At 40.3% G+C, this 26,457-nt stretch overlaps 1 protein-coding gene across 1 annotated transcript in view; it reads left to right on the top strand.

The window, feature by feature from the left end:
• Positions 1-26,457, top strand: part of DIAPH1 (diaphanous related formin 1) — a 108,382-nt gene that overhangs the window by 17,760 nt on the left and 64,165 nt on the right. The window contains exons 2-12 of the mRNA XM_017532147.2: positions 15,297-15,323; positions 16,347-16,502; positions 19,924-20,025; positions 20,530-20,660; positions 20,853-20,939; positions 21,773-21,836; positions 23,216-23,355; positions 24,574-24,682; positions 25,147-25,257; positions 25,428-25,546; positions 26,184-26,300. Coding sequence (XP_017387636.1) covers positions 15,297-15,323; positions 16,347-16,502; positions 19,924-20,025; positions 20,530-20,660; positions 20,853-20,939; positions 21,773-21,836; positions 23,216-23,355; positions 24,574-24,682; positions 25,147-25,257; positions 25,428-25,546; positions 26,184-26,300 — 1,163 coding nt within the window. The remainder of the gene's footprint in view (positions 1-15,296; positions 15,324-16,346; positions 16,503-19,923; positions 20,026-20,529; positions 20,661-20,852; positions 20,940-21,772; positions 21,837-23,215; positions 23,356-24,573; positions 24,683-25,146; positions 25,258-25,427; positions 25,547-26,183; positions 26,301-26,457) is intronic.

The raw sequence follows: 26,457 nt of genomic DNA, 5'->3' as shown, positions 1-26,457 counted from the left end.
AGTGCTGGGATTACAGGCTTGAGCCACCGCGCCCGGCCCCTTATTTTCTTTTTTGAAGTGGGTACTCCAACTCCACGCAACTCCTGTGTAGGCTGTGGGCGCCAATATAGTAGTGATGTCAGAATCTAGTTTGTTTCTCTGTAAATGCTAGATGAAATATTGATTCAATTGCTGTTGTCTTTGGGCCATTCCTTGAAAATGACAGGGAAGTACTCTATATTTTAAGTTGTCCATTATTTCCTTTTCTCTAGTTCTAATTGACTTCTGTGTAAGGAGTGGGAATTGAAGAAAGGAAACTAGCCAGTTCCATTAGTTCCATCATATATTATTTAACTTTTACAAAGTATTTTGCAAAACAAAGTACTTTATATTTATTATATTATTTATTCTTCATACTAGTCCTCTGAGACAATGCAGCCCTAGAGATTGGAAGACTGAAACTGTGGTAGATTTTTAAAAGCTCACCCTGACTTTACATTCCTTCAGTGGAAATGTGATAAATTTTGTGGCAAAGCTAGATCAGGACTCAGTGGTATTCGAATTCAAGACCATACTATGACCTTCTGTTGCCTCAGTACCCTATGGAACTATGTCAGTCCTGTGACAGAATAAAGAAATTAATCAGAGCTGGACCCTGATCTCTGCATGATTCTAAGTGACATATACCTTACCTTAACTTACCTGTTCTTTCTGGGTAGGTAGATTAGGATATGAAAGGAAATTATTTTTGGCTGTAATGATACTTATTTCCCCATTGACCCACAGGTAAACTTTGTCATTATTGAGGGCTTACTGCTTTTCAAAGGAGGTAGAAGTTGACATGCTATCCCAAAATTGAATATTTTCTCCGAAGACAACTCACAAATATGTCCTGTGGGCTCCAGTCAAGGTTTCCTGGTCTTATTCGTAGGGAAAGACATTACTCTTGAAGGTTTGATCTGATGGTCTACTGAGCTATCTGTAACGATCAGAGTGTACTGTCATAGACCTTGACTTGAAACTTTTTCTTACTTTTCTCAATTTGAATAAAGTAGTGAAAGAATAAATATACTGTGTTTTGGATGATGCTTCCAAACCTAAAGTGATGCTAATTTTAAAATGTATTTATTAAAATGTGGGGCACATCATTTGAATAAGACATGATTTTGCCCTCATGCAATTTAGTCTGGTTCACAGAAACAGTTACGACAAATGTTTTGTTAAGAAGGTTCTAATATAGCTCAGGTGTGGTGGTTCATGCCTGTCATCCCAACACTCTGAGAGGCCAAGGTGGGTGGATCGCTTGAGGTCAGGAATTCAAGATCAGCCTGACCAACATGGTGAAACCTCATCTTTACTAAAAAAAATAGAAAAATTAGCCAGGTATAGTGGTGTGGACCTGTAATCTCAGCTACTGGGGAGGCTGAGGCAGCAGATTGCTTAAACCCAGAAAAGGAGGAGGTTGCAGTGAGCTGAGATCATACCGCTGCACTTTAGCCTGGGTGACAGAGTGATACCTTGTCTCAAAAAAAAAAAAGGAGGTTCTAATATAAAATATTTAGAACCTGACTTAACGTGAGTCCTTTAGTTATTTTTGTGTAATAATTGTGGCTAAGTATATAATTTATAGACAAGGAATAGATTTTTCCTTATGCCATACTGTTTGAGTAAAGCATCAACTAGTCTATCTTCAGGTGTGTATTTTACAAGTCTTGTAGCACATTTGTCTTTACAGAATGATCTCTCACCACTCCATTTTATTTATGACCTCAGTGGTCCTAAGAGGTATGTATAGGGGTTTAATAAATGGGGGAACTGAAGCATGAAGAATTAAACTGGTTTGCTCAAAATCATACTTGTAGTTTTCCAGGAAGCCAGAAATAAAAATCAGGACTCATGAGCCAAGTGAAGTTCTAGATAAATTCCAGAGTTTAGCAATTTGCTTAATATATTAGTTTCCTATTGCTTATAACATCACCACAAACTTAACAGCTTAAAACAAAACACTGGCCAGGCACAGTGGCTCACATCTGTAATCCCAGCACTTTGGGAAGCTGAGGCCAGTGGATCACGAGGTCAGGAGTTCAAGACCAGCCTAGCCAAGATGGTGAAACCCCGTCTCTACTAAAAATACAAAAATTAGCCGGGCATGGTGGTGGGTGCCTGTAATCCCAACTACTCAGGAGGCTGAGGCAGAGAATTGCTTGAACCCAGGAGGCGGAGGTTGCAGTGAGCCAAGATTGTGCCACTGCACGCCAGCCTGGGCAACAGAGTGAGACTCCATCTCAAAAACAACATCAAAAAACACATTTATTAGCTCATAGTTCTGCTGGTCAGAAGTTTGGCATGTATAGTGTATCTGGGTTCTCAGAATATTACAAAGCTGAAATCAAAATGTCAGGCTGGGCTGAGTTCTCACCTGGAGGCTCTGGGGGAAAATCTGCCTCCGAGGTTATTCAGATTATGTGCCAAATTCAGTTTCTTGAAGTTGTAGGGCTGAGGTTCCTATTTCTTTGCTGGCTGTCACTGGGGGGCTGTTCTCAGAACCCAGAGACTGCCTACAATCCTTGCCTGTTGGCCCCCCCACCTTCAAGCCAGAAGTGGTGTGCTGAATCCCTGTGTCTCTGACCTCTAGATTTAAAGGGTTCATGTGATTGGGTCAGGCCCACTTAGATAATTTCCCTTTCTTAACAGTCAGTTGTGCCTGAGCCAGGCATGGTGCTTTATGGCTGTAGTCCCCACTACTTGGGAGGCTGAGACAGGAAGATTGCTGGAGCTCAGGAGTTAAAAACCAACATGGCAGCATAGTGAGACCTCGTCTCAAAAAAAAAAAAAAAAAGTTAATTGTGCCTAAAATGTAACCTAATCACAGGAGTAATATCCTATCATATTCATAGTCTCGATGATTATACAGGGTATGTTCATCAGGCTAGTAATCTTGGGGGACATCTTAGACTTCCACCTGTCACATTAAACATGTTCCTCACAATAAATTAGCCCAGTAGCAAGGGTGGATGTCAGAAAAGAGAGAAGTAGGAGTGGAGTGTATACTGAGGCGGTTAGTGAATTGTGTTGTGATTATACATATAAGAAAACCTGGGCCGGGCGCGGTGGCTCAAGCCTGTAATCCCAGCACTTTGGGAGGCCGAGGCGGGTGGATCACAAGGTCAAGAGATCGAGACCATCCTGGTCAACATGGTGAAACCCCGTCTCTACTAAAAATACAAAAAATTAGCTGGGCATGGTGGCGCGTGCCTGTAATCCCAGCTACTCAGGAGGCTGAGGCAGGAGAATTGCCTGAACCCAGGAGACAGAGGTTGCGGTGAGCCGAGATCGCGCCATTGCACTCCAGCCTGGGTAACAAGAGCGAAACTCCGTTTCAAAAAAAAAAAAAGAAAACCTGCAGTTCCCAGGGATCCTGGGCCTCCCAGAATCATTAGAGTGTAGGGACCAAGTGACATTCAGCTGTGCTGTTCTGGTGGTAGTCCATTTAGCCACGAACTCAAATATAATTGTGGTTGTCTATTACAAGTTAGCCTTAACAAAATCTTTAGAAAGTAATGAGACATAGGCTTACAGTGTGGGTTTATATTTCCTGTGTGCTAGCCACATGGTTCTTACAATTACTGTCCATGATTAACTGTCCATGTGAAGCACAGAGGTAGGAATTAGAAACACTTTTTATTATGTAAAATGTACTCTGTGTTCAAAGTAATGTTTAGTCATATTCTCTTTTTAGATCCCTGCTAACCTCTCTGCTGCTAGGAACTACCAAAGTACCTTTTGCTTGGCTACATAAGCATCCTATGTCAAGAGACCATGCTTAGTTGTCTGAGTATTCTGGACCCTTTTTCTGATTAAAGTGAAAAGTTAAAGATTCAGAGAATCAAGTAGAGGTGAACCAGTCTCTTGGATGAGTTTTCTTATGTCCTGAATTTACAGTAGGTTCAATTCTGTTACTAAGCAAACAGAGGGAGCCTCTGTGCAGAAGACTGCCATTGGCCTATTTTTAAAAAGCTGAAGTATTAATACACACAACTACCACCACCTCAAGAACAAATCCAGATATGCCAAATAAGTTTTAAATTTCGTTTATGTTTGTTGACAATAATTAATCAGAGTGTTTCAAACTCTTTAAGTCATTAATTAGCTAGGAATAAATACCTCAGGGTCTTTTGATTTTTTAAAAAATTTATTACAAACTATAAAGTAGCTAGGAAGTTTCTTATTTCCTGTAGATGGTAACCAAAAGATTTATCTTACCACATATTACATTAGGATGTGGTAACTGAATCAGAACTTGAATTACTCTCTGGAAGGGGAGTAAAGGGACAGCTTTTTATTTTTATGTTGATGGATAGTCTTAGTGCAGAGAAGTACCCAGCCAAATATGTTTATATTTGATGCTGTTACTTTTGATGTACCGCACCTTTGAGCAATTTGTATTGATTTAGTAAGATTTGACAGCACTGAGTATCTTTTGGAGAAGAGAAGCTCATTTTAATAAATGTAATTCTATGAAATTATTTTCCTTTACCAGCTAATGACCTTTAGACATTTATCTACTCATCTAATTCTGTTGCATAAAAATTCCTATAGAATAAATGTTTTTCTACCCCTTTAAAAAATATTTTGTTTTCATTAATAATTATTTGCATATAAATGAAAAATATAAAACTTAAGTAACAAAAATCTAACGTGTGTATAAAAGGTAGCATTGCCACTATTAGATGGAGTCTTCTAGGCAGAGAAAAACCGAATACCATCTCAGAGTCATAGCCCAGCTTCAGATTCTCTGAGTGTTTACAAGTGTGCGTAGATTCTAAGGACATTACTTGGCCAGGACATGAGTAAGGCCTGGGAAACGGGGCTCATCACAGTCGAGCATCTGGTAAGGCTGCAGTGAGGGCCATGTACTAGACATCGAACAGGAATAAGGTTGGGGGAGTACACTGCTCTGTATTTTCTGCTTCTGAGCTTACCATATGCAACGTCCAGGTCTCCTGAATAAGTCAAAGCAGGAAAATTCTGTGGGGTGGAATGAGTATCCTTGACAGTCCAAGTCGTAGAGTAGAAAAGGAAAGAAACTGTTAACATACGGTCCAGGCAGGCCAACCATCTGGGTCAGGTTCACCTAGGTATTGTCAGTTTTAAAAGCCAGAATAAAAGCAGATGATGGTGATGACAGGCTTCAAGGGTCTGGCTCAAGTCTCATTGCTTTAACTGGTGGTTCTCTGTAGCTGGCACATACAGTCACCCTGGGAATCTTTATCCTGGGGATTTCCTTCAATTTCCTTGTGTGTCAGGTTTCATTTCCTGTATTTCAAGTCTTGCACTTTCTTGGTTTGTGTTCTCATTTTGGTGGAGCATATCCTACAGTAGCTTCCTGGGTTATATGGGAACAGATTTTTTTTAAAGCTTAAATGTCTGAAAATGTCTATTCTAAGCTGACATTTGATTGATAGCTTTTTGTTGGGTATAGATTTGTAGATTGGAAATTATTTTTCTTCAGATTTTTAAAGGCCTTGTTCCATTGTCACCCAGCTATTGATATTATTGTTAAGAAATCCAGAACTGCTCTGAGTCCTTTGCATTTGACCTGTTTTCATCCTTTCTGTGGAATTTTGTAGGATTTTCTTTGTATTATAGTGTTTTGAAATTTCATCATGATATGCCTTTGAATAATCTATTTTTGTCCTTTGTACTAGAGGCTTACCTTCAATACTGGGAAATTTTCTTTATTTCCTTGATAACTTGCTCTCTATTTTAGGTTTTCTCCTATTATTTGGATATTGGACCTCCCAAACTGGTCTTCTGATTTTCTTATCTTTTTGTTGTACTTTTTGGGGAATTTCCATAATTCTTCCAGTCCTTTTATTGAGTTTTAATTTCTGTTCTCATATTTTTAACTTCTAATAGCTCTTTTTCCTCTGAATGTTTCTTGTGGATATTAATGACTTTTAAAACATCTTCTTGTTGCTTACTGTTTATATGGCAAGTTGTGTCCCCCACCCCCCTTTTTTCTCATGCTAGGAGCTTTCCTCAGTTGTCTGATAATCCTGGATTGCCTACTTATGTTTAAGAATGAGGGATTACAAAGCAGATTGGAAACTTTAGATGCAGGGGTAGGATTTGAAAGCTAGGTGCTTTGCTGTAGGACTGCACAATAGGAATCTAATGTGAATCACATTGTAAGTTTAGATTTTCTAGTTTTAGAGACATGTGAAATTAAGTTTAACATCATTTAATCTATCTAAAATTACTTCAGTATAAATGAAATATAAATATTATTAATGAAATATTTTACTTTTTTATATTGTTATAAACTCCAGTGTTTATTTTACATTTACAGACATCTTAATTGAGATGCTAATTTTTTTTTTTTTTTTTGGCTGTAAGTTTATTCAATGCAAAATAATCCTCTCCAGTTTTACTGAGGTGACTGACCACGTCCATGATCAAATCTGCCTCTAAACTGGAATTGGGCTGCTGACCCAGCCCCAGCCTCAGCTTTCTTGTCGGCACCAGGGGCATAGCACTCCATCTGTAAGTGTCTCTGTCTGCTTCCCCTCTTGTGAGTCTTGCAGGTTACTCACCCTTGAGACCTTTAGGCTGAGGCCTGCCAGTCTCTGGATGACTACAGCGTAGGGTGGCAGGCATAATCTCCAGGGGCAAATGAAGATAATCACGGAGATACTGGATACCCTCATTGGTAGAAGGCACCAGTAGAAATGTCTCCAGGCAAACTGTTTCTTCACGTAGCCTCAGGACTTGAGTGACTGCACAGCCTTCATGACAGGAAGGTTGAGCACATTCTTGTCTGCCAGCTCTGGGTGCTTAGGCATGTGGACATCCTTCTTGGCCACCATGACTCTCTCCTTAAAAAGGAGTTCATAAATGGCAATCCAGTTCTTCTTAGGCATCAATATCTCAGCGGCTGTAGTGTCTAGGGCCACGGCTGGAAAGCTGAGGTGCTAAATTTTTATTTATTTGTTTGTTTATTTTGAGACAGTCTTGCTGTTTTGTCCAGGATAGAGTACAGCGATGTGATCTCAGCTCACTGCAACCTGTGCCTCGGGGGCTTAGCTGATCCTCCCACCTCAGTCTCCTGAGTATGTAGGACTACAGGCAAGTGCCACCGTCCCTGGCTAATTTTTAAATATTTTTGTAGCGGGGGTTGTCATGTTGCCCAGGCTGGTCTCCAACTCCTGGACCCAACCCATCCACCCACCTCAGCCTGCCAAAGTGCCAGGATTACAGATGTGAGCCACAGCACCCAGTGCCTAAAATTTTTTAAGCCTTTTTTTTTTAGAGCAGTTTTAGGGTCACAGGAAAACTGATATGAAGGTACAAAGATTTCCCATATCCCCCGCCCACACACATGCATAATGTTACCAGTTTGTTCTCACACTGCTATGAAGAAACACCTGAGACGGGTCATTTATAAAGGAAAGAGGTTTAATTGACTCACAGTTCTGCATTGCTGGGAAGGCCTCAGAATACTTACAATCATGGCAGAAGGCAAAGGAGAAGCAGGCACCTTCTCCTTTGCCTTCAAAGGGTGTCAGGACAGAGTGAGTACAAGCAGGGGAAATGCCCGATGCCTGCAAAACCGTCAGATCTCATGAGACTTGCTTGATATCACAAGAACAGTGTTAGGGAGACTCCCCCCATGATCCTATTTGCCTCTACCTCGTCCTGCCCTTGACATGTGGGGATTACAATTCAAGGTGAGTTTTGGGTGGGGACACAGAGCCAAACCATATTGTATGGCCTCCCCCATTGTCAGTATCCCCCACTGGAGTAATAAATTTGTTGCAATTGATGAGCCTGCATTAATACATCAGCATCACCCAAAATCCATAGTTTATACTAGGGTTCAATCTTAGTGTTGTACAATTCAAGAATGACATGTATCCATCACGACAGTATCATACAGAGTATTTTTCACTGCCCTAAAACCCCTCTGTGCTCTATTTATTCATATCCTGCCCACCCTACCTGCCTCCCTCAACCCTTGGCAACCACTGTTCTCTTTACATTTTCCACAGTTTTGCCTTTTCTAGAATGTCGTATAGTTGGGAACATATAATATTTAGCCTTTTTATTTATTTATTTATTTATTTATTTATTTATTTATGAGACGGAGTTTAACTCTTGTTGCCCAGGCTGGAGTGTGATGGCACAATCTCGGCTCACTGAAACCACCTCCTGGGTTCAAGTGATTCTCCTGCCTCAGCCTCCCGAGTAGCTGGGATTACAGGCACCCGCAAACATGCCCAGCTAATTTTTTGTATTTTTAGTAGAGACAGGGTTTCACTATGTTGGTCAGACTAGTCTCGAACTCCTGACCTCAGGCAGTCCACCCACCTCAACTTCCCAAAGTGCTGGGATTATAGGCGTGACCTACTGCACCCAGCCTCATTTTTCTTTTTCTGAGACAGGGTCCTGCTCTGTTGCCCAGACTGGAGTGCAGTGGCGAGTTCTTGGCTCACTGCAACCTCCGCCTCCCAGGTTCAAGCAATTCTCCTGCCTCAGCCTCCCAAGGAGCTGGGATTACAGGCACCCGCCACCACGCCCAGCTAATTCTTGTCTTTTTAGTAGAGACCGGTTTCACCATGTTGGCCAGTCTGGCTTCAACCTCCTGGTCTCAAGTGATCCACCCACCTCAGCCTCTCAGAGTGCTGTGATTACAGGTGTGAGCCACTATGCCCGGCCATATGTAGCCTTTTCAGGTCAGCTGCTTTCATTTAGCAATATGCCCTTACGGTCAGCACTAAGACAACAGATAACATTTTGTTGTCTGAATGTGCCACAGTTTAGTTATCTGTTCACCTACTAAAGGACATTTTTGCTGCTTTCAAGTTTTGGCAATTATGAATAAAGCTGCTATAAACATTCCTCTGCAGGTTTTTTTGTGTGGACATACATTTTCACTTCCTTTGGAAAATAAATACCAAGGAATGTGATTGCTGGATCTTATGTTAGAGTATGTTTAGTTTTTTTAAGTTTTTTTATTTTTATTTTTATTTTTTAGAGACGGGGTTTCACCATATTGGCCAGGGTGGTCTCGATCTCTTGACCTTGTGATCCGCCCGCCTCGGCCTCCCAAAGTGCAGGGATTATAGGTGTAAGCCACTGCGCCCGGTCGAGTATGTTTGGTTTTATAAGAAACTGAAACTCTTCCAAAGTGGTTGTACTATTTTACATTCCTACCAGCTGTGAATCGAAAATTCTTGCTCGGCTGGGCGCAGTGGCTCACACCTGTAATCCCAGCACTTTGGGAGGCCGAGGTAGATGGATCAGTTGAGGTCAGGAGTTTGAGACCATCCTGGCCAACATGGTGAAACCCCGCCTCTACTAAAAATACAAAAATTAGCCAGGCATGGTGGCATGCACCTGTAATCCTGGCTACTTGGGAGGTGGAGGCAGGAGGATTGCTTGAATCTGGGAGGTGGAAGTTGCAGTGAGCCAAGATCGCATCACTGCACTCCAGCTGGATGGCAGAGTGAGACTCCATCTCAAAAGAAAAAAAGAAAAAAGAAAGTTCTTCCTCCACATCTTTGCAAGCATTTGGTGTCATCAGTGTTACGGATTTTGGTTATTCTAGTAAGTATGTAGTGATATGTTATTTTAATTTACACTACCCTGATGACATACGATGTTGAGCTGCTTTCCTAAGTTTATTTGCCATTTAAATTTTGTTAAAATTGAATAAAATGTAACAAATTCCTTCTCACGTGCACTAGTCACCTTAGTAGTGCTCTATAATTATATGTGCCTAGTGGTACATGTTGGACAGTGGAGCTCTGGAGTGATCTACTTGGACTATGTCAGAAGCTTTAAGTTGATTCCCCAGAGAAGACTCTTCTTCCAGCCTTCTGACTCAAAGGGAAAGGCCAGGCTGCTGGGGCTCTAAGAGACTACAGAGGGAAAACTACTGGGTGTCTCAGTATATACTATGCATAGGTTTACTTTTCTTTTTAGTGTAGGGTCCCTGGCATCCTCCAATCCAGAGACCCTCTGTTTTACCCTCTTCTGAGAACAAACTTAAGGCCTCTGCTGGAGGAAGGGAGGGTAGTCTCCCCGTGGCATGGTTGAGGGGTGGGGTAGGATACAGGGATCTAATTGCTTCTTTAACAGCTTTCAACCAGTCTTCTTTTTAGCCTCCCCCTCCTTTAACTCCCATTTCCATAGGTGTCTGATGCCAGTCATTTCCGAGCCTTTTGAGGATCCTCAAGTGTAATTTGGGCTGGTTTTTCCTCTTTCCAGTTTAGGACTTAGCTTTCTGAAATCTGTTGGATTTAATGCCTCTAGTTCTTCTAGTCCCAATCTTCAAAATTTGCAGTTGCCTTTTTGTTCTTGCCAACCTTGTATTGTAGGCTCTTTCCTTGCATCATTTCTTATTTTCTAAACACCTTTTCTGTAGGTTTAGTGAGGTTTCAAGGAGAGAAATTAGATGTTTTGGTTAGGTCTGACATCTTTCACCTGAGAGTTCCTATTAATCTGGATTTATAAGCCAGATTTGGATATTTTTAAAAAAATCTTATTCTGTATTTATGCTTCCTTCAGTATCTATATTTGTAGTTAAAGGTTTAAGTGCTACTGTTTAGTGGAGGACTCAGTAGAAGGGCCAGGAAGTGAAATATTTACCACAGCCAGGCTAGGACAGTAAGGGTTTCGTTTGGGAGCAGAAGATAAGTGACAGCAAACAAGGAGATTGATACAAGTGATGTAGGTAGGTTGATTAGAGACTTAATTTTAAAAAGCTTGGACATCTGAGACATATTGCATAAATAAAGTTCCAGTAGCATTTATCTTCTTGGACTCAACTATTTTTTAGTTTTTTTTTTTTTTTTTTAACTTGTCGTGATCTAGGAATTTATTCTACATTTCAGAGAATACACATAACTAATGATACAATTTAAAAACGATTACTGAACAAAACTGTTTGCCAACATAGTATACATAGAATCTGTAAGAAGAACACACATAGTATTAACTAACTAAACAATATACTCTTAATATACTGTAGCAGCAGGTTTCTATTTTAATAATTGAGCTTGCTGTTTTAGTGCTCTATTGGATTCTGAAAGAATTTTACCTGTACTGACTATAGTGATTCACTTTGCTGGTTGTTGCTGCCCTCTGATGGACTAGCTGAGGAAATGCAGCTTTTTTCATTCATGGATTATGTGCTGTCCTTCCCTAAATTGAACACTAAAACGTGGATATTTTTTTTTTTTTTTTTAGAAGGAGTCTTGTTCTTGTTGCCCAGACACGATCTCAGCTCACTGCAACCTCCACCTCCCGGGTTGAAGCAATTCTCCCGCCTCAGTCTCCGGAGTAGCTAGGATTATAGATGTGAGCCACCACGTCTGGTTAATTTTTGTATTTTTAGTAGAGGCAGGATTTCACCATGTTGGTCAGGCTGGTCTTGAACTCCTGACCTCATGATCTGCCCACCTCGCTCTCCCAAAGTACTGGGATTACAGGCTTGACCCACAGCGTCTGGCGGATAATTTTTTTTTTTTTTTTTTTAAGGATAAAATCTGTTTCTGATGATCCTCCAGGAAAGCAAGGGAAACTGGCATCTTCCTTCTTGTAAAAAAGAAAATCTCCCTTCCTTTCTTTTCTATCTAAAGGCAAGACTTAGTGGACATTGAATAGGAAAAAGGCAGAAGAATTTGGGCAATGCAAAGATTTGGTGGCTTTGGAGTCTGGGTGCCTGAGTTTCATATCCGTCTCATCCCCTTATGTGACCTCAGTGATTTACTTCACCGGGCTGGGCTTCAGTCTCTTCATTAATATAATGAAGAGGTGGAGTAGACTTGGAGGGTTTTTCCAGGGATTGACATGTTAGGGTAGCAACCCTAAATTATATAGTATTTGTTCATAAGAGATATAATGACTAAGTTTCAGGCTCTGGCATCAAGTAACTTAGTCTGGAAAGGGGTAAGGAAACAGATATCAAAAGAGAATTGTAATCCATTTTTAGTGCTGTGAGACAGGCAAGTACCTATTACTGTGGAAACACAAGGAAAGGTACATAACCATTTAGAAGAGGGATCATTCTATAGGGCCTGTTGGAGTTAGCCTTGAAAGCGCAATCGAGGCTGAGGAGGCAGCAGCCGAGGGCAAGTCTAGGGTGTTGAGACAGTGTCATCTGTTTGGAGATGAAGATGGAGTTTGAGGTGGAGGGCTTGCTGAGAGATGAGACTGCGGGGAAAAGCTAGGAGAGTCATATGTCATGCATAAGAATTTGGATTTCATCATAGGGCAGTGGAGCGCTATTGAAGGTTTTTAAATGGGGAAATAACATGGACAGCTTGGCATTTCAGAAAGATTACTCTTGGATATAGTATGGAGAATGGATGTGGTATGGGGCAGATGGGACTGAAGGCAGGGAGATCGGTTAGTACGCTGTTGGAATAAATCAAACAGGAGACAATACTGGTGTGAACTTAGGTAGTGCTGGTAGACATGGATGGAAGAGAGATGAATCGAGTCTGTAGGCAGAAAGAACAGGTTGCTCGTTTTCCCACCCCACCACCAGCTTTTTTTTTTTTTAACTTAAAAAAAAGCTGTGACCAATTCATCTGCCATTAATTCTTTAGACCCAGATTCTATTATCTACATTACATTCATCCCAGAGTTGATTGCTTGTTGCTTGGTTCTGAGGGAACTCATTGAGTTTGGGGGACAAAATTTTGAAAGCAATTGCCTTGGGAGAAAATAAGTTTAACCTGGGCTACGGTAAACCAAATTTTTATGCACTCATCCTTTTTGTGCTTGTTTCACCTTCTGTATGCCAAGGGACTTAGGGTAGTGACAAAAGGAACTGCATTGTTGGTCATTTTGGGTGGTGCTTTCTGCCTCATCATCCTTCCGCCCTGCTTCTAGTAATCAGAACACATGAAATAACTGTACATTCCATGGACACTTTCTCATGGCAAGATTCTCATGGTTTGGGGTGAGTGATTATCCCTCAGCCAGTGGAAGCTTAACCTCTTCTGGACCATGGAGGTCAAAGTTTGTTTTATTTCAAAAGCACCAGGTTGGTGGAAAATGGACCAAGTATAGATTCACAGTTTACACTGGATTTAATGGAATTGTGTGATATGAGGAACATGAACATAATATTGTCGATTTTTCTTGTCTGTGAAAGAGGAAAAATAGCTTTGTGGCAGAAATGGAACTAGTTTTTCATTAGTTGGGGAAGGTTAGTCAAGAAGCATTTACCAACTGGGTGTAGTGGTATGCACTTGAAATCCCAGCTACTCAGGAGGCTGAGGCGGGAGATAACTTCAGCCCAGGGGTTTGAGACCAGCCTGGGCAACACAGGGAGACCCCACCTTAAAAAAAAAAAAAAAAAAGAGAGAGAAAGAGATTTACTATACTTTTCTAAGGACATTAATGAAGAAGAAATATTGTTTAAAATTAAGCAGGATGAAGAAAAATTTCCACTTTCCCAGACTTGTTCATTTAGACTTTTTTTGGGGGGCGGCGAGAGGGGTAAAGTATAATATGTATACAGAAGAGAATGTAAAACATACAGAATAATTATAAACTGGACAGCTGTGTGATTCATGTCAAGATACAGAATATTGTAAACACTCCAAGAACTGCTTTGTCCCCTTCCCCAGTCACAACCCCCCCATCCCAAGCAACCACTGTTTTGACGTTTATGGTAATTATTTCCTTTATGTAATAATTTTACATCCCAAATAATGTAGTGCTACATGTTTTTAAACTGAATATTAATGAAATAATTCAATATTGTGTTTATGAATAGCTGTAAGTTCATTCACTTTCTCTGTGAAATTGCTTTCCTTGTACTAATGTACCAGTTTATTTGTCCACTCTACTCTTTTAGTTCACATCATTCATTAACTCATACACAATTAGTTGTCTTCTGGTTTGTTGAAGCAATAAGTCAGACAACTTTTGTCACAATAATATCTGTCAGAGTGGCCGGCCATAAACACTGTAGCACAACATCCATCTGAAGGACACCCCCAATGAAGGTGACTACTTTTGCCATTCTCTTTGGCCTTAGGGTATTTCAGGACAGCCAGCTTTACCTTCTTTCTCATGTTTTTTCTTCCTGGGAGTAGTGTAAAACTTTTTTATCGTCCCACCACAAAGTCTCAACACAAGATGAAGAGTGGACTCCTTTTGAATGCTGTAGTCAGTCAAAGCACATCTTCTAATTGCTTGCCAGCAAAGATCAGTCTTTACGGGTCAATAGGAATTCCTTCCTTATCCTGGATCTTGGCTTTTACATTTACTGCTGTATCCAAGGGTTCAACCTCAAGAGTGATGGCCTTCCCCATAAGGATTTTTTTTTTGAGATGGAGTCTCACTCCTGTCGCCCAGACTGGAATGCAGTGGTGCAATCTCAGCTCACTGCAACCTCCACCTCCCGGGTTCAAGCTATTCTCCTGCCTCAGCCTGAGTGGCTGGGATTACAGGCACCTGCCACCATGCCTGGCTAATTTTTGTACTTTTAGTAGAAACAGGGTTTTGCCATGTTGGCCAGGCTGGTCTTGAACTCCTGACCTCAGGTGATCCGCCCACCTTGCCCTCCCAAAGTGCTGGGATTATAGGTGTACACCACTGTGCCCGGTCCCCCATAAGGATTTTTATGAAAATTTGTGTTTTGGTGGTGGTTCCAATATATCCAGTTGGCAGATCAGAAAGCCCATTCTACTTTTGATGGCCATTTACATATTATCGTGTTATTATGAACACTCTTGGCATACACATTCGACTACATATGTGCACAATTCAGCAGGGTAGATACATAGACATTTTTTAGTTGCATTGTACTACATGTGCATATTTAACTTAACTGAATAATGCCTTACTGTTTTCCAAAGTGGCCATAGCATTTTACAGTACCACCAGGAGTTCCTGTTGGTGTACGATTAAATGAACTTGAAAACTTTTTCAAGTCTTGGGAGTGTGAATTAATATCTTGCTGTGTTTTTAATTCGCATTGCCTTATTTACTATGAAGTGGAGCATTTCTTATACGTGTGTTGGTCATCAACTTTAGATTCTGTTCAGTTCTGTGTCTCCTTTTTTTTTTTTCCTTCTTAAGAGTCATATGTTAGTGACCTTAAAAGTCTTCCTGCTCCTTACTTGAGGGAATGTGCTAAGGTCTCCTTCCGCAGAAATCATGAGCTTGTGGAAAGTAGCTTAGATCCTTTCAACTTATCTCCCTTTTTTCCCCAACCCGTGTGGTGTTTGGGAGGTTTCCTGGTACTTCACTGATTTCTCTTCTTTCTTCTCCTTCCTTTTTCCTGTTCCTAGACTCTGAAGCGGCTCATGGCGGATGAGGTAAGGATGTTTTGTTTGGCATGTGCATGTTCTAGCTCTTTGCCTACACTATGATATTTACCAGTTTCCATAACTTTGACTTTCTGTAACTTATAATGGTGATATGGCTTCTACTCAGAGTATCTCAAGGCTTTTTTCCTAACTCTTTACTCTGTGTTTGGCCCACTGCATGCATTTCCCTGGACATTCATTATCTTCCTAAGTTAGGCATGCTCTTAAAACTCCAAGCTGACTTGCAGTCTGAATGCCACTCATATCACTTGAAGCCCTATAATACTAACAGATAATTAATGTTATTTTCAAGCAGGGAGAGCTGATAAGCTGTAGCTTATTGGTGACTCTTTGATTTGAGCATCAGTATTTGAGGTTTGAGGAATGGTTTGTTAGCATTTGTTTGGCAGAGAGATGGCATATATACCCCTGAAGTACATTGTATTCTTTGCTGACTGGATGTCATGAAAACGGGATATTGAAGAATAGATATTGAACTTTTGCTGCCTACATCACACAAGTGCCGTGGAGTGTACAAATTAAAGAGAAAGGAATGGATCCTGATTTTAAGGATAAATTTATCCTATGTGGCTTATATCTATTAAAATGTATGGTAATACATCCTGAAGGGAGGCATCCTCTGGGGTCCTAGCCACATTTATTATTGGGTAGCTAGAAGAAAACAAAGGGCATTTTATTGATAGAACTCTGTCATCAGAGGCTTTCAGCTCTGTACTGCTTCAAGGCTTAGAAATGGCAGGGGAGATCAAGAACAATGTTTCTTCTATTTTAAAGAGGTTTGAAATCTTAATACTTTGGTCCTCTTTGAACGTAGATGAGAGTACAGAGTCAGTATGCTAAGTTAGATAGGAGGAAGACTGATTTCTTCTTTTCATGTCAGAAGAGACTTGAACTGCTCATGAACCAGAGGAACCATGCATGTGTAAGAGGTTAAAGGGGTAAAGAATTTGCTGTGTGGTTTGTTTTGTAAGTGAAAATGGATCACTGCTAACGCTTTTTTCTCTTTCTCAGCTGGAGAGATTTACCAGCATGAGAATTAAGAAGGAGAAGGAAAAGCCCAATTCTGCTCATAGAAATTCTTCTGCATCATATGGGGATGATCCTACAGCACAGTCATTGCAAGATGTTTCAGATGAACAAGTTCTGGTTCTCTTTGAACAGATGCTGGTAAGTTTCCCATTCCCAAAATGTTGCTTCTTCCTGTGCATTTATGGCCATGGTTGGCTCTTTTTTGTGCATGGTCCCCTAGCTAGCCCTTTATTACAAAGAATTCCAGGCTTAACATGGAACTTTTAAAATGTTAACCCTATCATCCCATAATTAGGGAGTAAATATACAAGTACCAGTTCATAAGATTGGAATCTGTGCTTGGAAACATCCAATCACTGTCTTGTTAATGTCCTTCTGCCCAGCAACACTTTAGCCACAAAGACATAGTGGACCATCTCACCCTGTGTACCAAAGATGGTAATATGGAGACCACCTTTGGGTTAAGCCAGAGCAGATTAAGTGTCGAAGTATTCACAACAAACTCTGTTTAAAGGAGAAACTGAGGATGGAATATTATTTGCTGATTTAGTGGTGAAACTGGAAAGAAAATACATAGAATTGCTAGAAGACCTTTAAAGATTGTGTCTGAAGGCCGGGCGCGGTGGCTCAAGCCTGTAATCCCAGCACTTTGGGAGGCCGAGGCGGGTGGATCACGAGGTCAAGAGATCGAGACCATCCTGGTCAACATGGTGAAACCCCGTCTCTACTAAAAATACAAAAAATTAGCTGGGCATGGTGGTGCGTGCCTGTAATCCCAGCTACTCAGGAGGCTGAGGCAGGAGAATTGCCTGAACCCAGGAGGTGGAGGTTGCGGTGAGCCGAGATTGCGCCATTGCACTCCAGCCTGGGTAACAAGAGCGAAACTCTGTCCCAAAAAAAAAAAAAAGATTGTGTCTGAAGTGAGCTAAGTAATGAAGTATATGTGCATGTAACTTACTTTGCTGTCCTCAGTGAGGAACACCGAATAAGGAGGACATTCAGTGAATGTCCATTATTGGTAAGTCTTGGAAAGTTTTGATGAATACAGGGTTTCATAAGACCTGTATTTTGCATGGATATGTGATCTCAGATTCAAATAGAGACTAGTTGCAGGTCCACCTTACTTAAAAGCTTAGGTTTAAAATCCTTAGCACAGGGCCTGGTACAGAGTAAGCACTCAACTGGTACTAGTGTTATTTTTTTTCACTGAATCTTTTAGTTTGTCTCTTAGTGTTCCAAGTGCATTAAGAGTCTTAAGAGTATGATATATCAAGATAATCTCTTGGCCTTGAATTGCAAGTTTAGATGTCACTTGGGCCAGGCAGGTAGTATAAATAAGGGGTAAGCAAGCTAGATAGAAGATGGCAAAATAAGTAGGGAATGTGGCAAATTGAAGAGAGGCTTTGGTATTTTTGTTAGAAAAGCCAGCCACACTCAGTTCTAGTAGGTGGTGGCATTCCAGTTTGGAATGCTTGCCTAGTAGTGCCAGATTAAAAAAAAAAACAATAAATCTTGAATAACATCAAATATCCTAGTCACTAGTTGAATTTCCCCAGTTAGGTCTTTTCTGTTTTTTTGAGTCAGAGTCTTGCTGTGTTGCCCAGGCTGGAGTGCAGTGGTGCAGTCTTAGCTCACTGCAACCTCTGCCTTCTGGGTTCAAGCGATTCTCCTGCCTCAGCCTCCTGAGTATCTGGGATTACAGGTGCCCACCACCATGCCCAGCTAATATTTGTATCTTTAGTAGAGACAGGGTTTCACCATATTGGTCAGGCTGGTCTCTTGGCCAGGTTGATCTCAAACCCCTGACCCTGTGATCCACCCTCCTTGATCTCCCAAAGTGCTGGGATTATAGGCGTGAGCCACTGTGCCCGGCAGGTCATTTTTGAAAAACCGGTTTGTTCAAATCACAATTCCAAATATAGCCCACTGTACTGATACTCTCAATTTTCATTTAAACTATAGGTTTCCCTTCCTTTTTTTTTTTTCTTTTTTTGAGATGGAGTCTTGCTCTATCACCCAAAATGGAGTACAGTGGTGTGGTCCCATTTCACAGCAACCTCTGCCACCTGTGTTCAAGCAATTCTCCTGCCTGTCTCCTGAGTAGCTGGGATTACAGGTGCATAGCATCACGCCCTGCTAATTTGTGGGTTTTGAGTAGAGATGGATTTCATCATGTTGGCCAGGCTGGTCTTGAACTCTTGAGCTCAAGATCCAACTGCCTCGACCTCCCCAAGTGCTGGGATTACAGGCGTGAGTCACTGCACCCAGCCCACTTTTTCTTTTTATCCTTACTATTGATATATATATATTAAAAAAAACTTGCTGAAGAAACCATTTGACCTGTAGAGTTTCCCACAACATGAAATTTGATGGTTGCATCCTTTGGTATTGTTTTACTAGAGATCAGTATTTTTATGTAAGGTCCCCCAAATTTAAAATGTTGAGCTAGCCAAGTGAAACATTTTATCTTCGGGTTTGATTTAACTTGAGGGCCACCTTTTTGTAACTTCTATGTTCAGTTTATCTGCAAGAGGTAAAAAGCACCTGGCGGGGCATGGTGGCTCACACCTATAATCCCAGCACTTTGGGAGGCTGAGGTGGGCAGATCATGAGGTCAGGAGTTCAAGACCAGCCTGGCCAACATGGTGAAACCCTGTCTACTAAAAATATAAAAATTAGCTGGGTGTGGTAGCAGGCACCTGTAATCCTAGCTACTTGTGAGACTGAGGCAGGAGAATCACTTGAACCTGGGAGGTGGACGTTACAGTGAACTGAGATTGCGCCATTGGACTCCAGCCTGGGTAATAAAGCAAGACTTCAACTCTAAAAGAAAAAGCACCAGGAATTAAGTCCCAAAATCTTCAAATTAATTTTGCTACTTGCAGAAGAAACAGAATGGATCCCTCCACCCCATATTTTCCTCAATTCAAATATCATTCTGGAATTATTAGGGCTAAATTTGTGCCCTCCAAGGTACTAGGTTTGGACACATGGTTGTTATGCATGCAGAAGTATCAAGCAGAGCCTTTCCCCAAACATATATCAGATTATGTCTGTTAAGGGGCCTCTGCTTTATCATAGAGTTTCCAGTTCTTTCTTCATGGGAAAGGAGTTTGTACAGGGGCTGAGTTAACCAGGGATAATGGGTTTGTAGACCCTAGAGTTGGTGCAGTTGATTTTGCAGGTGCTTGGATTATGTCAGTCATCCAGTGCTTCAGTCTGAAGAGATTTTTAAGGTCCATCCTTGATGCAAAAAAACATTATCTGTGGTTTTCTTCCAATAATACAGAAGAAATTTTTCATTTATATTGAGGCCATTTTTCTTAGAGAAAAAATATATGTTAACATGTCTGTAGAGATTTATACTAAAATGTTAACTATACTTATCCTTGAGGAATTTTCATCAGCTGTAATAGCTTAAATTTCTAGGGATCAAGAATTTATTTACTCAATAAGCTTTTATATGCTCAACTCTTCACTAAGTATACTAATGTTAAACACAAAATTTATAAGGAATTTGAGACAATTTTGTTTTTTCTCTTTTTTCACCCTATCCTAGCTGGATATGAATCTGAATGAGGAGAAACAGCAACCTTTGAGGGAGAAGGACATCATCATCAAGAGGGAGATGGTGTCCCAGTACTTGTATACTTCCAAGGCTGTGAGTCCTGGGGCAGGTATCCATGACATGGGAGACTGCGCCCTTGTCTTGGACCTGTTTGTTTTGCCAGTTTTATGTAACATTTTATGTCTGCATCAATTCTGTTTCACTCTACTATATAAACCCATTAACTTTACTGTCTTATCGAGCTACTATTCTTCCACACTTTTTGCCTGGTTAAATGTTCATGAAGTATGTAAATATAGGGAATGAGATAGGCAGTTTTAAGTCTCACATATGTTGGTGGTATGTGTGATGGGTATCTGCCCTGATAAACTTGGCCTGATGTGGTGGCTCACTCCTGTAATCTCAGTACTTTGGGAAGCTGAGGCAGGAAGATCGCTTGAGCCCATGTGTTTGAAACCAGGCTGGGTAACATGGTGAGACCTTGTCTCTACCGAAAATTAAAAATAAAAACAAAATACAAACTCTATTGACTAATACTAGTCCCTAATTTATGACTGGGTCCACTGTTACTAATCTGTATCTATGCCTTCTGTCCAGGGTATGAGTCAGAAGGAGAGCTCTAAGTCTGCCATGATGTATATTCAGGAGTTGAGGTCAGGCTTGCGGGATATGCCTCTGCTCAGCTGCCTGGAGTCCCTTCGTGTCTCTCTCAACAACAACCCTGTCAGGTGAGCATTCTGAGGAGATAACAGGAGTAGGAGCCCAATGTTGGAGCTCATTGGTGGTGACTGAAGATCAAAGGAGCCGGTGAAGTATGAGAATAGTCTGAATTGGAAGTAGAAAGCTGTCAGGATAAACTTTGTTTGGCAAATAAGTATTTATTGATTTGATACTGCATTGTCTCTATCTGTTCCTTACAGTTGGGTGCAAACATTTGGTGCCGAAGGCTTGGCCTCCTTATTGGACATTCTTAAACGACTTCATGATGAGAAAGAAGAGACTGCTGGGTAAGGACTTCCAGGTCTTTGCAACTTCTACTTGGAAGGTCATAGGGGACTTGGCTATTTGCTCTGAAGGAGAAAATAGCTATGTAAAGTTTTGGGCTGCGGGGGATGTACTTTTAGCTGAGAAAGGGTTTATCATAGTGGTGACTAGAGGATGAATGATGATTATAGATACAGGGAAGGGAGGAGGAACTTAAATTTCATGTTGAATAACTCTAATATATACCACATAATATTATTAGTCTCCCAGCACTGGTTCTTTTTCAATCTGGAAATAAAATCTGATATAGGCCCTGTAATCTGGTCTGGGTGATATCCATTTGGAAGTCTTATAATATACTTGGGACTAGTATTGTGGCAGTCTTCAAAGTTGGAATAATTTTTAGGTATACCTTGCACTGTCTTAGGCTACCTTGAAGCCAGCCTGAAGCAAAATACTTCCTGGAATCTTTCTGAAACAAAATAATACAAGGCCAAGACCTGTATATACCTTTTCAGTGTTGAAACCTGTGAAGTAGCAAGGCAAGCAGCAATAGATGGGATGTTATCCTGATACAATTTAGCACTTAGGAGCCTAGAGGGAGTTAAAACAAAGGTTTTAATGTAATACTAAATTCCTGGATTACAAGAGGATCAGCCAAACTTCTTTGATGGTGAGGATCCCTCTTTAGTTACCTATTTTCGTCAGTGTTTCTGGGCAAAGTGCCATGTGCTAGAATTTACTCAGCTACTAGTTGGGGTTATTATTCCTAAGAACCTTGTTTGTAAGATTAAAAATGGGAAAGTGGTAGAGAATAAAGGGACCTCACTGATGATGTCGATGTCTTCTATTACAGGAGTTACGATAGCCGGAACAAGCATGAGATCATTCGCTGCTTAAAAGCTTTTATGAACAACAAGGTGAGATTTTTTTCATTCTCGTTCCAAACCCCATCTGGATCCCTGCTCTTTCTCTTCTATTGGCAAACTCAAAATAGGAACTAAGAATATGAGGTTCAAGACTTCTAGCTTTCTCTTTTAGTATCATAACTGTTATTCTTTTTTTCTGAGACAGAGTCTCACTCTGTCGCCCAGGCTGGAGTGCAGTGCACAATCTCTGCTCACTGCAACCTCCACCTCCTGTACAGGCACATGCCACCACACCTAGCTAATGTTTTATTTTTAGTAGAGATGGAGTTTCACAATGTTGGCCAGGCTGGTTTCGAACTCTTGACCTCAGGTGATTTGCCCGCCTTAGCCTCCCAAAGTTCTGGGATTACAGGCATGAGCCACCGTGCTTGGCTTCATAACTGTTTTTCATTACCACGCAGACATGCTTCTATGGACATTTTTTTCTCAGTTCTAACTTCTGTTGCAGAGAACAGGCTCAATTTTGTTTCTCTTTCTTTACTTTCTTTTGCTAATTCTTGAATTTCCTGACCTGTAGTAATTGTTTTTGGAAGATTTACTTTATTTTCTGTTTCTTTTTTCTTCTAGACTGTTTCTACTTTAGAATTTTTTAATCTTCTTTTTGCCTGTTTAGTAATTCAACCCAGGAAGCCCACAATCATGTGCCTCTAAGTGCAAATCTCTCTTCCTCACTGTTTAATTTTATTATAATTAACTTATTCCATTGGATTAGGAGGGAGAGAATTAACAAGAAACATAAAAGTCAGAGACTTTTATTCTTGGAAGACATATAATTATTTCGTGTCTCCTAGAAAATTATTTTGGTATGTTCATCTCTAATTATATTGGGAAAAGTATTCTACCCTGTATTAGTTTGCCAGTGTACCACAAAATTAGGTGTCTTAAACAACAGAAATTTATTTTCTCACAATTCTAGAGGATAGAATTCCAAAATCTAAGGTATCAGCAGGGTTGGTTCTTCTGAAGGCTGTGTGTGATCATGTGTTCCATACCCCTTCTAGTTTCTGGTAGTTTGCTGGCAATCCTTGGCACTCCTTATCTTGTAGATGCATCATCCTGATCTCTGCCTATGTGATCACATGATGTTCTCCCTCTGTCTGTATCCATATCCAAATTTCCTCTTTTTATAAGGACACTGGCCATATTGGATTACGGACCCATTCTACTCCAGTATGACTTCATTATAGCTTGACTAATTATATTTACAACAAGTATTTTTCCAGATGAGGTTACATTTTGAGGTACTGGAGGTCAGGACTTCAGCATATGAATTTGAGAGGATACCATTCAACCCGTAACAACCCCTAAACTTGTCCCCAGTTAGATGCTGTCATCTTTCATCCTCCATTCTTTGTTCTTGGCCCTACTAGTTTGGAATCAAGACCATGTTGGAGACAGAAGAAGGAATCCTACTGCTGGTCAGAGCCATGGATCCTGCTGTTCCCAACATGATGATTGATGCAGCTAAGCTGCTTTCTGCTCTTTGTATTCTACCACAACCAGAGGATATGTATGTGACTGGAATCATTTTTCTTCTTCATTTGCAATTTTATCGTTTTCTTAGTTTAGAGGACAATTGAGTTGATTGGGTGTCCCCTTGGTCATAAATACTAGGTAAGATTGTATTTCTTCCCAGAAGTGAACACTAAGAATCTTAACATTTAAGAACAGTTCCTAAGTGATTGGTGCTATCCTGAATGTTCCTCTGCTTATCAGAGATATAGCAAGATGTCTCCTAATGTCTCTATTGTCTAGGACAAGGGTTTCTTTTTACTGTTCTTTTTTTTTTTTTTTTTAAATTCAGAAGTGACACAATGTTATTTTTAAAATCCAAACATTATAGAAGTATATAAAGTAAAATGTAACTGCCTCATCCCTTTGCTAAATCCTATTCTGTGGAGAGAATGACTGTTAATGGGATAATATAGTCTCATAGAATGTTTTCTAGGCATAGACACACATATTGCATTCCCTTGATTCTAGACATCTGCCACCCCAAGAGATAGTATCTTAAGAGCTGAGGAATGTCACTTATGCCTATAAAACCAACTGCATATATAGGATAGATTTTTATTATTGTAGAGGGATTTGGTTTAACGAAAGTTAAATCATTCTTCTCAACTTGTTTCTTTTTAATAGATCTTGGACATTTTTTCTATGTCACTACTTACAGGTCTACCTTATTATCTTTAGTGGCTGTTTAGTATTCTGTATGCATGTATGTAGCCCTATAATTTATTTAACAATTACCCTGTTCTGGACTTACAGATACTTTTTAAAGCAGATTTCTGTACCTGTTCCAGATGATAATTTTTACAAATGATATTGCAATGAATGTCCTTGGCATATCTTCTTTCACATTTATGCATATATGTTGGATACATTTCTGGAAGTAGACTATATGTTACATACATGCAAAATTGATTAGTACTGTTAAATGCCCCTCCAAAAGTTGTATCAGTTTATACTTCATGGAACGGGGGACTTGATTAGTATTTATGGATAGAAGCCTAGGGATGGGTTTTAGGGAATGCATTTCTCTGAAGTGATTGTCCTTAGTTTTCAGCAGTTTCTGGAAACTGAATGGTGAGAATAATAATGTGAGAAATCTGTAACACTGATAATGTCCTTTTTCCTAACTGGTCTGTGCCCCTGTGTAATCTACTCATTATACATGTCTGCGTCAGAATACCTGGAAAGTTCTCTCCCTTTCCTTTCTCTTGGGCAGGAATGAAAGGGTTTTGGAGGCAATGACAGAAAGAGCTGAGATGGATGAAGTGGAACGTTTCCAGCCACTGCTGGATGGATTAAAAAGTGGGACCTCTATTGCACTGAAGGCATGTATATCCCCTGAAACTGGGCCCAAGAATAGAATTCAAGATGTACAGACTTAAATTCATTTGATCTTTTACTAGAATACATGGAGTGGCTCCCAACTATATATTTTACATTTCACAATCTGTTCTGAAAGGAAAATGATTCACCTTCTCTCTAAGAAGATAAAGAATGAACTGTTTTCCTCATTATGAGATGGAAAAGAGCATGGTATCTGTTTGTAATCTAGGAAAACTGAGACCTACAACAACATATACTGTCAAATCCTTGGAATAATTTAGAGTTTTGGGCTCGCTAGATCTGTACTCAAACCAGGTTTCATTGCTGTAGTAGAAAAGTCATTTTTAGAGTTTTTGTATTGTATCTTTCAGGTTGTATTTGGGGACCTAATAATGTATGTAAAGAAAATGGATTCTTGATATCCAGGAGTTAGCACTGACATAGCTGCTGAATTTTCACATTTTAGGTTGGATGCCTACAGCTGATTAATGCTCTCATCACACCAGCTGAAGAACTTGACTTCCGAGTTCACATCAGAAGTGAACTGATGCGCTTGGGGCTACATCAGGTGTTGCAGGTAAGATATTATACTTCATTAGAAAGGCTAGCCTGGTTCCTTCCTGCTCTAGGGCTCAACAATTCCTGGGACAACTCTGGTTTTCAATTAAAAACCAGGTTGAAAAGCTTAGGTTTCTAACCACATAGGATACTTTTGGGTTCCCTAACTTCTACTTTCGTTGTTGACAGGACCTTCGAGAGATTGAAAATGATGATATGAGAGTGCAACTAAATGTGTTTGATGAACAAGGGGAAGAGGATTCCTATGACCTGAAGGGACGGCTGGATGACATTCGCATGGAGATGGAATATCCTTTTACCGACTCGTTTCAAGACAAATGAGACATTCATTGTATTTGGTTCCCTGATCCCTGTGTGGAATGTTTTAGGGGATGATGACTCAAAACAGCATTAGGCTTGTGTGTCTTCTCATTAAATAAGGCAGGTGTATTTTTATTGCTGCTGGCTTTACTTACCTTATTATAGACCAGGGAAATCAGTAAAGGTGATCTGAGGGTTGTTGAGCATAGAAGCCATCAAAATCATTGTAAACTTCCTAGAACGTGATAGCTTAGCCTTTCTAAGGTGTAGAACTGAATTTTAGACATGTTTGGACTGACAGAAGGAGTAATTTAGTTACCTGTTAATATTTTCAATAAGTAACTTTGAGGCAGTTATCTCTTAGTTTCTATCTACTGCCTGATCATCAAGCCAAGTACTTACTAGAGATCCTCTGTGTGTATAGTACCACCCAACTCACTGGTCCCTTGGCAAAAGGACGTTTTAGAGAGCTTAAAGCCTCTAGTGATGTTTACAGGAAGAACAGTCAGTAGAATGGAAGTGGCGTCTTGTTACTTTTCCCTAGCTTTTCCAAGAGTTGAATAAGCCACTTGTCAAACATAATTTCTACATGTTCGCTTTCCTTAGCTTATTCTCCTTTTTCACTGACTTTAGTGAAGTCTTCCAGATTCTCTTAAACACAGTGAAGGATTCAAAGGCAGAGCCATACTTCCTTTCCATCCTGCAGCACTTACTCTTGGTCCGAAATGACTATGAGGCCAGGTAAGATGGTGTGCTTATGGGAAGTTTTGAATTTGAGCCTAAAAGGGGAAAGTGAATTCCTTAAATTCAAAGATTGTTCTGTAAAGGGAAAAAGTAAAGACAAAGAGTCAGGAGTAGGGTTCTTCAGTCACAGATATAAAGGAAGTTGCCTTATTTT

This window comes from Cebus imitator, unplaced genomic scaffold (assembly GCF_001604975.1).
Source record: "Cebus imitator isolate Cc_AM_T3 unplaced genomic scaffold, Cebus_imitator-1.0 Scaffold76, whole genome shotgun sequence".
Lineage (NCBI taxonomy): Eukaryota > Metazoa > Chordata > Mammalia > Primates > Cebidae > Cebus > Cebus imitator.
Note: the sequence above shows the minus strand (reverse complement) of the source record. Positions and strands in the feature narration are given on the sequence as shown.